General features: G+C 44.5%; 2 protein-coding genes across 2 annotated transcripts in view; one reads left to right on the forward strand and one right to left on the reverse strand.

The window, feature by feature from the left end:
* The window catches only part of LOC144269822 (scavenger receptor cysteine-rich type 1 protein M130-like), a 547,202-nt gene that overhangs the window by 264,040 nt on the left and 269,524 nt on the right, over positions 1-13,638 (forward strand). The gene's annotated exons all lie outside the window — the stretch shown is intronic.
* Positions 5,967-13,638, reverse strand: part of LOC144258254 (antigen WC1.1-like) — a 62,790-nt gene continuing 55,118 nt past the window's right edge. The window contains exons 13-17 of the mRNA XM_077806683.1: positions 11,111-11,206; positions 10,030-10,101; positions 8,872-8,961; positions 6,672-6,824; positions 5,967-6,091 (exon numbers count right to left, since the gene is read on the reverse strand). Of these exons, the coding sequence (XP_077662809.1) occupies positions 5,967-6,091; positions 6,672-6,824; positions 8,872-8,961; positions 10,030-10,101; positions 11,111-11,206 (536 nt within the window). The remainder of the gene's footprint in view (positions 6,092-6,671; positions 6,825-8,871; positions 8,962-10,029; positions 10,102-11,110; positions 11,207-13,638) is intronic.

Consider the following 13,638-nt stretch of genomic DNA (forward strand, 5'->3'; position numbering starts at 1 on the left):
AGTTCTTGAAAAGAACCATTTTAATAGAAGAAACAGTAAAAAGAATCACCTCTTAAAATCAGGATGGTAAATACCTTACAGTGTAATTAGATTCAAAACATAGAGAATCCCTCTAGGTAAAACCTTAAGTTACAAAAAAGACACACAGACAGGAATAGTCATTCTATTCAGCACAACTTAATTTCTCAGCCATTTAAAGAAATCATAATCTAACACATATCTAGCTAGATTACTTACTAAGTTCTAAGACTCCATTTCTGTTCTGTTCCTGGCAAAAGCATCACACAGACAGACACAGACCCTTTGTTTTTCTCCCTCCTCCTATTTTGGTCAGGTGCCAGCGAGGTTATCCTAGCTTCTTAACCCTTTACAGGTGAGAGGATTTTTCCTCTGGCCAGGAGGGATTTTAAAGGGGTTTACCCTTCCCTTTATATTTATGACAAGCCCCCTGCCTTGAGCTGCTCAGGGCAGGGGGATGGGAGCAACCCCATGACCCCAGCCCACCCCCACAGCCCCCTGACCTCTGCCCTGACTCCTACACCCTACTCACACCTACCCAGCCCCCTTCCCTGACTCCTGCAGCCCCTCACACCCCACCAGCCCTGACTCCTGAACCCCCCCCACAAACCCCCTACTCTGACTCCTGCACCCCACACACCCAGCCCTGGCTTCTGCACCCCACACAACTACCCAGCCCCCCCAGCCCTCTGCACTGTCTCCTGCACCCCCCCCACACAGATACTCTGCCCTGACTCCTGCACCCCCCACACATCCCCACCCTGAGCACCAACCTGGAGATAATGCACCCTCCCCCCCACATACCCACCTGCACCCCTCACACCGAATGGAAGCTGCCCCAGGTAAGCGCTCCCCACCCCAACTTCCTGCCCCAACCCTGAGCCCCCTCCCTCATTCTAGCTCCTGTGCAGACCCTGCACCCCAAACCTCAGCCTTCTCCTACACTCCTGCACCCCCAGCCCTGTGCTCAGTGCACCCCCACCCTCAGCTTGGTGCAGAGGAAGATGAAGAAAATGGGCTAGAACCAGGGTGAAGGTAGGTACCCACTCTGTGCAGTTTACCCCCGGCCCCTCTCCAGCTCCAAGGACCAACCCTAGCTCCCATCCCACTTTGCTTTTACCCTCAGCCCCTGCTTTCCTCCAGTCAACAGGGACTAATCCTCCCTGCATGCCCTGCTGTGCTCATATTGCCCTGGCCCCTGCCTTGCTCCAGGTGGGGACCAATCCTTCCCCCCGACACACCATGCCCAACTGTCAGGGTGGATAAAAATCAATGACTTTAAAAAAAATCAAATAATCAGATTTTTTAAATTTAAAGTGGATTTTTGAGGGAAAAAATACCTAAAGCTAATTTTAATTAAGGTACACTACATCTCATCATGGAATAAGGATTATAAATTTTAATTAATAGAGTCATAGACTATAAGGGTTGGAAAGGACCTCAGGAAGTCATCTAGTCCAACCTGCTGCTCAAAGCAGCACCAATCCCCAATTTTTGCCCCAGATCCCTGAATGGCCTTCTCAAGGATTAAACTCACAACCCTGGGTTTAGCAGGCTAATGCTCAAACCACTGAGCTATCCCTCCCCCCATAATTCTATAGTATTAGACAATATATTCATGTAATGTTTAAGAAAAGTTTTGTAAATGAGTTCTAATAGTTCATGGATTAGGGACCCAATCTTATGGGGTTCCACAGGCTTCTGTATAGATTATTTAGGTTAATTTTTCTATCTACCCAATGGGACTCAGTGCTCAGCCTAGAAGATACCATCAGAGATGCTGAGTTTTGCACTTCTCAAACTGTGGATTTGTGTCTCCAGAGGTAACATGCTTGTTAACAGCAAAAATGTTTTAAATAAATACATAAATAATATATAGAGGTGAGAAATAACAGACCTCAACTCTATTGTCTTTCTGCAAATTTGTGTACACAGGGTCAACCCCTTACCTCTCTTTAAAAGTGAAAAGTTTCAAAAAGTTCAATGAATAGAAGATTGTTGGGGGCGGAATAGATCTGGACAAGCAAAAGAAGTCTGGAGATAAAGATGAGAAGTGAGGGACATCTGCCTTTTTGTTAAACTATTATGTTTTTTGTTGAAGAAAAATATCCAGAATACTTACTTAACGTTGTTGTTTTAGTTAAATAAAACAATTTAAATATCTGTCTGGTGATGTTCTCCTCCTAATACAGCCTGGCAAGAAAATCCTCCAAATATTAATGATTAACCTGTTGAATTGGAGATAGTTCACCTCCCAATAACTTCATAAATATCTGCTTCAGTTACCTTTGGGAAATGACATACCAAATACTCATTCGTTTTGTAATATACCTGTAAAACTAATCTGAAAAGTTTTCAAAATAAATCACAGTTTAAAAATGTATAGTGTGTACCTTCTAAAAATGAAACCTACATCTATCTCTGAGTTGTGAAGAATATGTACTAAGGTTATAACAACCAACAAGAATGCACTTTTATGTAGAAAACCATGACTATATTGAGTCTTCCTGACTAGTGATGTAAATCAAATCCACCCTCTCCGCTGTGCTCTTGCCCCTGGCCTCTTCATTCCCCAGGGGGGCCCACAAATATGTTTGGGGCCGGGCCCACAAAAAGTTAATCCAGTCCTGGGTCAGTTGCTAGATATTGTAGAACTCAGCCAGGATGCTTATTTACCTCTGTATGTTTTTGCTTCCAGTACATCCCCTTTCTATTACCCTCAGGGAGTGGACATGATCATACTGTACCCAAAACCCAGTAGGGCTGTTTTAATCTCCTGCAGACTTCTGCCATTTCCTTGCTCTTTCATTAGTGACACTGCTACAGTTGTCTGACTATTTTGGTGGAAGGGTGTTGTACGGTTCCCTGGATTGTTGGAAGTGGGTGGATCTAGCTATGTTATCTCACATCAGAGATTCATATTTGACTTTCACAGCTTAGAAGGGACCATTATGATCATCTCATCTGAGCTCCTGAATAACAGAGATTTCACACAGGAATTCCCACATCAAGCACACAGTTTTGGTTGACCTAAAGCGGAACTTTTAGGAAGAGAACCAGGACAGATAGTTGCATTTTTTCCAATTGGAATATTTTTCCATCAGAAAATGCTGATTCCACAAAATCAAAACATTCTGTCAGAAGTATAGATTTCCTGAACATTTCTGAGAGGAAATTATTAAAAAGTTTCATTTTGACTTTATCTTTTTGACTTTCAAATTGTACCATAGCACCCACACATCGCATCCACAGTCACATCCACATGCCCAACACAATCCTTTACCACACATCATTCACACCCCACCCAGCACATATACAACATACAACTCCAGCGCATCACTCCCCACCATAATATACACACCATCACATGTAATACCCAACCACCACACACTCTGTGCAAATCACATAACACACCACCACCACATGGATACCATCACACACTGCCACGATGTGCCACACCCACAATGCACCAGGCAACATAAGAGTCAAAATGGTACAAAGATGCCTTCTTTAAACAAAGGTGAGCAAATCTAACCTTATCTAAACAAAGCATTTCAACCTTCGCTTAGACTATCATGTTTCATGGAAGGTCTCAGTCCTTATCTTCAAGCCACTTAGGCCCAGATCTGTAGAAGTATTTAAGCTCCATTGAAATCAATGGACATTAGGGGGTTTAAATGCCTCTGAGGATCTGAGCCTTTAGCATTTGGGCCTTTGACAAATGAAAGATTCCTTCCCATTCCAGGACTGCATTGATCAGCGCTGTCCCTCAGGCACAGTGGAGCTGTCGCCAGCCAGGGGAAGCTCATTTGTTCAGGAGACAGTTTTCCTGGTGGTTGATCTGAGACTCTGGACCCAACTCCCACAGGATCACAAAATCACCTGAGCCCTCTTTCTGTTCCACTTGAAAGTGAGCTTCTGAAATCTGCCTTCAGTAGCATAAGCTCATAGCATGTCATAAAATAAACCTCCATAAGAATCCACATGCACTTTTTCCCTAGAGGGAAACATGGAGAACGACCCACATGGGATGAAACAAAACCATGTCATTTCATGCATCTCTATCCAAAGCTCTGATGCCACAGTGAAGGGCATAGCATCAGAATTTGTAGGGCAGAGAAGAGATTCGGGGCCTCTTGTCACTGTCTAATCATGTGTGTGTGTGCTCATTAAGATACCTGTAAATAACCTCCCATTTATACTCCTGGATTTCAGAGGAAAGTCTGGAGTCTGGATTGGGGGTTAGGGCGCTCTCTCGAGTTAGGAATATTTTGTTGCTGGCTTTCTCACTGTTACCGCAACCCTGATAGAGCATTCACTTTCAGTGCAGTGCCCCATCCTAGAGCCTGCGATATCTGAGAAGTGATATTTTAGCATTACTACTTTTTGGTGATTCAGTTGTGAAGTTGCACTCCATAATGTTTTATGGAAATATGCTTATGTGTTTAAATATAATGTAACTGGAATATGCATATGCAAAAGGTCTCTTGTAAAGTATCATTACAAAGCTATATAAAATATATTTATCCAATCTGTATGCATAAATCATCATTGTATCTGAAGCTAGAAATACGAAGTATAACTCTGAGGCCCTATTGTAACTATGCAAAGTGTGGGCCTTTAATGATGGTTTAGAATCTTGATGGCTCCCATTGACTAGGACAATTGGTTGTAAATGGTTTATTTACCTGCAAGTGTTCCTGGGAGCCAGCCAAGGAAGAATGGAGGCTGGGGTCTCACAGGACATGTGAGCATGTCACCTGACACTGGAATCCATCTTAAATCTGTATTTTTCCATTTAGAAGGAGGGGTGTGGACCCAGAGAGACAAAAGATTCCAGCCTTGTGCCAAAGCTATAAAAGGGGGTGGAACAAAACAAAGGAGGCTGCCAGTCATGAGAACACCCCTGCTTTCCACCTAAAATGTCTGCTGGAACTAACAAGTCTGTACCAGGGGAAAGGATTGGGCCAGACTAGGAAGGAGTCTAGTTTGTGAAAGAAGCTTATTAGCATATCTGTGAGGGTGAGATTTTACCTGTAATCGGTTTCTTAATGTATTAGGCTTGGACTTGTGTGTTTTTGCTTTATTGTGCTTGCTAACTTACTTTGTTCTGTCTGTCATTACTTGAAACCACTGAAATCCTACTTTTTGTTCTTAATAAAATCACTTTTCTTTATTATTGAACCCAGAGTAAGTGATTAAGACCTGGAGGAACAAACGACTGTGCATATCTCTCTATCAATAATATAGAGGGTGAACAATTTATGAGTTTACCCTGTATAAGCTTTATACAGAGTAACATGGATTTATTTGGGGTTTGGATCCCGTTGGAAGCTGGGTGTCTGGGTGCTGGAGATAGGAGACCTGCTGAGCAGTTTTTGGTCAAAGTCTACAGCTTTGGGGGCGTGGACCAGACCTGAGTCTGTATTGTAGCAGGCTAGCATGTCTGGCTCAACTAGGCAGGGTTCTGGAGTCCCAAACTGGCAGGGAAAACGGGCTCAGAGGTAGTCTCAGCACATCAGGTGACAGTCCCGAGGGGGTCTCTGGGACTGAACCCGTCACATCAATCTCCATCTCTCTCCCTGCTGGTCCACATGGAGCTACCCAACACACCTCATGAGAGAAACATCAGCCCAGGGACAGATCTTCAAAAAGGGTTTAATAAGAAAAAGCAAAAATTCACAATGAAGAAGTGTTAGGGACAAAAAAGCAGGGAAGTTCCAGACTGTCTGATCAATGGGAAATTAGAGGGGAAATCACAGCCCCTGTCTCAGTCAGACTTATTTCTTGCATTTAAACAAAACTGAAATCAAAAAGCTAATTGAAGCAGTTCCCAGGTAGGGATTGTCTCCAATACCCCGATGGGTCAATGAGCATTTGGGACAGGAAAAGTCTAACCATACAGCATTTACATCTTCACAGGATATTTGATCTCAACCCAGCCATTCTTATATTAATGTCCCAGAGATGCCATAATCAATGTCATCATAACCCGGGTCATGAGGAGGTGGGGACAGGGCTTCCCTCTCAGCCCCAGAGGCCCCTTCACTTCTTAGCGAGTGCAGACTCCAGCCTGAAAATAGCAAGCAAGTCACATTACAGTCAATGTATTCATTCTCCACCCATGTGCACTCACGTAATGGATGGGCAAAATACAGCATGGGCTGTGAATCAGCCCCCACCCACAGTTCCTCTTAGTGGGCCTCTGACATGTTTAAACCATGATTTCTCTCTCTGTTCTTCCAAGAAAACATGTGGGAGCGGATTCTCTCTCTTCTGAGACCTCCCTGGTGCAGGAGAAGTGTGGGGATGGCAGTGAGCTGGTGACAACTCCCTGATAGGCCACTGGGAGCTGCTGTAACTCCTGACATCTGATATAGTCCCTAAGGGACCACACGCCAGCAGTCCCACTGAAGTCAGAGAGAGTATTCATGTGAGTAGACTGACAGATGGGATCTAGTATTTGTAGGAGCAGGGACCTTATCTAGGAAATCTTCTCTCTGTCTTGATTTCAATCCATTTAACTCTGTTTAGCAGAAGTCAAGGAGGGGACACAGATGAGAGGTCACCAATAACTGTATTTCAGTGCAGTGACAGTGACTTCTAGTAGCCAGTAAAGGCTCTTCCCGGTGAGTTCTCCACACTCCACTCACCTGTCCGTGAATCCCTGTTCCTGACACTTTCCCCATGGGCCCCCGTGACTTCCTGGGCACTCGATCCAGAACCAGGGTCATCTTCAGGGTCAGAAATTTCTCTGGCATCATCATAACCGTCCCCTCGGTCATCTCCAGGCAGGGCAGGGACCTCTGAAATAATGATGGGAATTAATGGTAATGAGAAGAGGCTTTCCACTGAATAGAGAAAAAAGCTACATGCCAGGTGTGGCAAAGGAGGAACTTGTGTGTATTATTTCTTATGAATGCCACATACACCTCAGTTTAGCTGTTTGATATTATCCTGCCAGACTGCACAGGGAAAAACAAAGGAGGCCATTGGAGGGGAAGCAAACAGGAAACATGAAAATAACAAAGATGTGGCTTCTTAAGGCAACAATGAGGGAAGCTGTTAATTGTGGAATGCCCTTGTCAAGGTTCCTTCCCCACTCTGAACTCTAGGCTACAGATGTGGGGACCTGCATGAAAACCTCCTAAGCTTACTTTTACCAGCTTAGGTTAAAACTTCCCCAAGGTACAAATTAATTTTACCCTTTGCCCTTGGAATTTCCACTGCCACCACCAAACTTTAACTGGGTTTACTGGGAAACGTAGTTTGGACATGTCTTTCCCCCAAAAAATCCTCCCAACCCTTGCACCCCACTTCCCGGGGAAGGTTTGGTAAGAATCCTCACCAATTTGCATAGGTGACCACAGACCCAAAACCTTTTATCTTAGAACAATGAAAAAGCAGTCAGTTTTCTTACAAGAAGACTTTTAATAGAAGTAAAGGAATCACCTCTGTAAAATCAGGATGGTAGATACCTTACAGGGTAATTAGATTCAAAACATAGAGAATCCCTCTAGGCAAAACCTTAAGTTACAAAAAAGACACACAGACAGGAATAGTCATTCTATTCAGCACAACTCTTTTCTCAGCCATTTAAAGAAATCATAATCTAACACATACCTGGCTAGATTACTTACTAAAAGTTCTAAGACTCCATTCCTGTTCTATCCCCGACAAAAGCATCACCCAGACAGACACAGACCCTTTGTTTTTTCTCCCTCCTCCCAGCTTTTGAAAGTATCTTGTCTCCTCATTGGTCATTTTGGTCAGGTGCCAGCGAGGTTACCTTTAGCTTCTTAACCCTTTACAGATGAGAGGATTTTTCCTCTGGCCAGGAGGGATTTTAAAGGGGTTTACCCTTCCCTTTATATTTATGACAGCCCTTGTCATAAATTTAAAGGGAAGAGTAATCACCTTTCCGTATTCAGTGCTATAAAATCCCTCCTGGACAGAGACAAAGTCCTTTTACCTGTAAAGGGTTAAGAAGCTCAGGTAACCTGGCTGGCACCTGACCCAAAATGACCAATGAGGGGACAAGATACTTTCAAATCTGGACTGGGGGGCGGGGGAAGGAAGGCTTTTGTCTGTCTGTGTGATACCTTTGCCGGGAACAGATCAAGGATGCAAGCTCTCTAACTCCTGTAAAGTTAGTTACTAATCTAGCTAGAAAATGTGTTGGGTTTTCTTTGGTTTGGCTTGTGAAATTCGCTGTGCTGGAGGAAATGTTTATTCTTGTTTTTGTGTCTTTTTGTAACTTAAGGTTTTGCCAAAAGGGATTCTCTATGTTTTGAATCTGACTGTCTGTAAGATTATCTTCCACTCTGATCTTACAGAGTTGTTCTCTTATCTTTTTTTGTTCTTCTAATAAAGTTCTGGGTTTCTTTTAAGAATCTGATTGGGGTTTTGGGGTCTTAAAAATCCAAGGCTGGTTTGTGCTCATCTTGTTTATTCTCAAGCCTCCCCGGGAAAGGGGGTGTAAGTGCTTGGAGGGATATTTTGGGAAATAGGAACTCCAAGTGGTCCTTTCCCTGGTCTTTGTCTAAATCACTTGGTGGTGGCAGCATACTGTTCAAGGACAAGATGAAATTGGTGCCTTGGGAAAGCTTTTAACCTAAGCTGGTAAAAATAAGCTTAGGGGGTCTTTCATGTGGGTCCCCACATCTGTACCCTAGAGTTCAGAGTGGGGAGGGAACCCTGACAGCCATTCGCTGGCTCCAGCCAGGCTACTTTGGGTTAATTCTTCCCAGCCCTGAGCTCAGGATCAAAGGGCAGACTAGGGAATGAAGGGGGTGGAGCAGCAGTAGCCAAGGGGTAATGTGGCTTCCAGGAGGCAGATTCATCATTGCTCACCTCGGCTGTCTGGAGTCTGGAGGACATTCCTCAAGGCAGGCTCCTCCACATTATCGTAATCCAACTGAGACCCCCCTGGGGAAGCTCCCTCTGGAACAGCAAACATTACAGTCAGCTTCCCCTGAACACACCCATTTCCCCAGCAGGTTTTAGTTCCCCATTAAAGGCCTGTTGTTTTCGAGTTTGGGCTTTTCATCATAGAGTCTGCAGGGAAAATCACAGGGTGATCCAGGGGAAAAGGGAGAGTCATGGACATTCTCTCAAACAATAATTGTGCCACCTTTATTTCCTCAAAAATAACTAAGGCCCAGCCCTGCCCCACAGCATCCAATACCAACTTTGTCATGCCCTTCAATGAGATCAGGATCTATGCTGGTATTGAGCTAACCCTGGACCTATTTCATAGATTCATAGATATTAAGGTCAGAAGGGACCATTATGATCATCTAGTCTGACCACCTGCACAATGCAGGCCACAGAATCTCACCCACCCACTCCTGCAATAAACCTCTCACCTATGTCTGAGCTATTGAAGTCCTCAAATCGTGGTTTAAAGACTTCAAGGAGCACAGAATCCTCCAGCAAGTGACCAGTGCCCCATGCTGCAGAGGAAGGCGAAAAAACCTCCAGGGCCTCTTCCAATCTGACCTGAAGGAAAATTCCTTCCCGACCCCAAATATGGTGATCAGCTGAACCCTGAGCATATGGGCAAGATTCACCAGTCAGATATCCAGGAAAGAATTCTCTGTAGTAACTCAGATCCCACCTCATCTAACATCCCATCACAGGCTGTTGGGCGATAGTAGCTGCCACACCAGAGCTGACCATTGTGAATTCAACTGAACTCTATAAAGACATGGTTTAAAGTCCTTACATTATATGGGCTGGATCGTGAATTCGGCTATATGCTCCTGTCGAGGAGGCAGGGGGCTAAGGTCATGGGGCATAGATCAGGGTTGTGCAGTGACACGTGTAAGCTGTGGAAGTCAGATTCTTTCATATAGTGTGAATATTTCTCTGCCCGGTTCCCTGCAGCTCCTCCCCTGGGAGAGGGCACAGTCAACCACACACAGAAAGGGTCAGGATTTGTTCACATTTCCATCAAGAGCTGGACAGAAATCTTTTGTGTGTCTCTGTGTCCACCCCCATCCTTGTTACCTTGCTCTGATCCAGGATCATTTTTCCTCTCGCTGTCCCCGGTGTAATACTGCAGCTTTGTCACTGAGTCATCTGAATAGGAAACTGGAGAAAGGGTAAATGGGATGTTATCACAGTGAGAGCAGCGAAACTGGCTGATGGGCAATGCAACCGGGTCCTGGAGCAAGATTTATGGTCTCACTATATTGCTTCTTCAAGAGAAGATGCTGAATTCATAGCAACTGAGTGGTGAGAGGCTGACACAGACTTTCTAAGCTAAATATCAGTTTTTTTGTAGTAAATGAGGCTTTGGGGTGGATAATTCAGACTGGGAAGATGCTGGGAACAGCCATATTGACCTCATGAGGTGAGGCAGGAACTGAATGAGCCTTTTACCATGGGACCCCCTCCTGTGGGTTTCTTTCAAATCCTTCTCATGAACTGGGGAGCCTGTTTTGAGTCACACTCAGAGTGTAAGAATCTCTTTAGAGAGGAATGTTTATCTTCTCCTCCTGAATGTTGCTGCTTCATGGCCGGATCCAGCAGAAAATTATGGCTGAGGCTGCTGGTCCAGATCTCCTCAGCAACAGACATGACTTCCATTTTGTTCTGGAAGATACTCCCCCTCCCCCGCCTTTTTGACAGATAAGGCCACACCCCTCCCATGTTCAGAGTCTGTGACCAACCCCCGCCATTAGCAGAGAGGAGAATGTGGATCTCAGAAGTAGCCTCAGGGAGAAGCACTGACCATGCTCAGAGTGCCCCACAATGTGCTAAACTGAGAGCAGCATCTTCCCCCCTGATTGACATTCAGTCAAAATGACGAGAACAGTCACTTTCCTGACCAAAAACTAATTACCCCCTACGGCTGCAGGATGTACTGATGGGCCTGACTGTCCTCAGAATGGGGCTAGCAGACTCTGCTAGGGAGGAAACTCATTCATCTCAGTCCAGTAACTGGCTGGTCTCTTCACAGACCCAGCATCTGCAGCCATCCATGACTCACAGGCTTGAAGGCTGCAGAGATTTACCTCTAAGTCAGAGCTTTAGAAGGCAGAGTGCATTAGAGACTTTCTCCCTGTTAGGAATGACACACACAGACCTGAGCGATCAAACATTTCCTGCTTCTTTCTCATCAGGTTATAATCGATCTCCTCATACACGGCCTCAGAGAAAGGGTCCAAGGATCTTCTGGAGCCTGAAAACAAAGGGCAGGGTTTGCACAGGGTCAGAGAAGCTAGGGATGGGAAACCCTATGAGATCATCCAGCCCCTGCCCCCCGACTCCAGTGCAGGACTGGTTCCTACAGCACATTCCCACTGCTCTCTCCAGTTTAGATTTCAGCGTCCCAGGTGATGGGGACCATGTCCCTGTCATGTTTGTTCTATTGACTATTTCACGGTTATTAAGTTAATCTTGATATTCAACTTTAATGGTCCCTTCATAAATGTATCCTATTACTCCTACTACCACCCAAAATCGTTCCTCTCCTATCCTGGTGCTCACACCTATGGGCAAAATAGTACTTGTATATGTACTGCCTAGAGACTGTGGGGGGAATAATTAGCTAATATTTGTGCAGTGCTTTAAAAATGGAAAGTACTATCTACATATTTTTTAGGTGACGAATTTGAGGAACTGTCCCAGATTGAGGTGTCATGAGAAGAAGTTTTGGAACAAATTGATGAACTAAACAGTAATAGGTCACCAGGACCAGATGGTATTCACCCAAGAGCTCTGAAGGAATTCAAATGTGAAATTGCAGAACTACTAACTGTAGTCTGTGACCTATCATTTAAATCAGTTTCTGTACCAGAAGACTGGAGGATAGCTAATGTGATGCAATTTTTTTTAAAAAGGCTCAAGAAGTGATCCCAGTAATTACAGGCCAGTAACCCAAACTACAGAACCAAGCAAATTCGTTTAAACTACCGTAAAAAATAGAATGATCAAACACATAGAGGAACATGATTTGTTGGGGAAGAGTCAACATGGTTGTTGTCAAGGGAAATCCTGCCTCACCAATCCTCTAGGATTTTCTGAGGGGGTCAACAAGCATGTGGACGAGGGGGAGCCAGTGTATATAGTGTACTTAGATTTTCAGAAAGCCTTTGACAAGGTCCCTCACCAAAGGCTCTTAAGAGAAGTAATCTGTCATGGGATAAGGGGGAAGGTCCTCTCATGGATCAGTGACTGAGTAAAAGATAGGGAAAAAAGGAGAAGAAATAAAGGGTCAGTTTTCAGAATGGAGAGAGGTAAATAGTGGTGACTCCCAGGGGTCTGTACTGGGACCAGTGCTGATCAACATATTCATAAATGCTCTGGAAAAAGGGGTAAACAGGGAGGTGGCAAAATTTGCTGATGATACAAAACTAGTCAAGGTAGTTAAATCCAAAGCAGACTGCAAAAAATACACTGGGGTCTCACAAAACTGCATGACTGAGCAACACAATGGCAGATGAAATTCAACGTTGATAAATGCAACATCTTGAATACTGCGTGTAGATGTGGTCACCCCATCTCAAAAAAGATGTATTGAAATTGGAAAAGGTTCAGAAAAGGGCAACAAAAATGGTTAGGGGTATGGAACAGCTACCGTATGAGGAGAGATTAATAAAACTGGGACTTTTCAGCTTGGAAAAGAGATGATTAAGGAGGGATATGAAACTATAAAATCGTGACTGGTGTGGAGAAAGTGAATAAGGAAGTGTTATTTACTCCTTCTCATAACACAAGAACTTGGGGTCACCAAATGAAATTAATAGGCAGCAGGGTTAAAACAAACAAAAGGAAGTATTTCTTCACACAACATACACTCAATGCCTGTGGAACTCTTTCCCAGAGGATGTTGTGAAGGACAAGAGTATAACAGGGTTCAAAAAAGAACTAGATAAATTCATGGAGGATAGGTCCAGCAATGGCTATTAGCCAGGACGGGCAGGGATGGTGTCCTTAGCCTCTGTTTGCCAGAAGCTGGGAATGGGCGACAGTGGATGGATCACTTGATGATTACCTGTTCTGTTCATTCCCTCTGAAGTGCCTGGCATTGGCCACTGTTGGAAGACAGGATACCGGGCTAGATGGACTTTTGGTCTGACCCACGATGGCCGTTCTTATGTTCTTATATAAGGGTAAATCTACACTGCAATCTGGAGGAGTGATTGCAGCATGCATAAACACATCTGAGCTGGCTTTGATCGAGCTAGCCAGGTAGCTGTGTCAGCACACGCAGCAGCACAGGCTAACCTGCCGTGTACAGCCTCGCCTAGGAGCCTGGGTGCACACTCCAGTGGCTAGCCCACGTCACAGCCATGCTGACGCAACTACACTGCTGTTGTTATGCCAGCTAGCTTTCACCGAGCTAGGTAAAAGCTAGCTTGGGTATTTCTACATGTGCTGCAATCACACCTCTCATTGCAGTGTAGATATGCCCTAAATGCCTAGTAGAACTGTCTGATCTCTTTGGCCATTATCACCCAAGCTCTTTTGCAGCATTTCTCCTTCCTTGTACCCTCCCTCCTGCTGTATCTCTCTATTCCGGATCTTTCCCTCACATGGATTTTCTTGTACTTTTCTAAATGGAATCTCAACGTGTTATTTTTTCTAAGAATACTTGAAGTCTCTTTGTAT

This window comes from Eretmochelys imbricata, chromosome 1 (assembly GCF_965152235.1).
Source record: "Eretmochelys imbricata isolate rEreImb1 chromosome 1, rEreImb1.hap1, whole genome shotgun sequence".
NCBI classification, from domain to species: domain Eukaryota; kingdom Metazoa; phylum Chordata; order Testudines; family Cheloniidae; genus Eretmochelys; species Eretmochelys imbricata.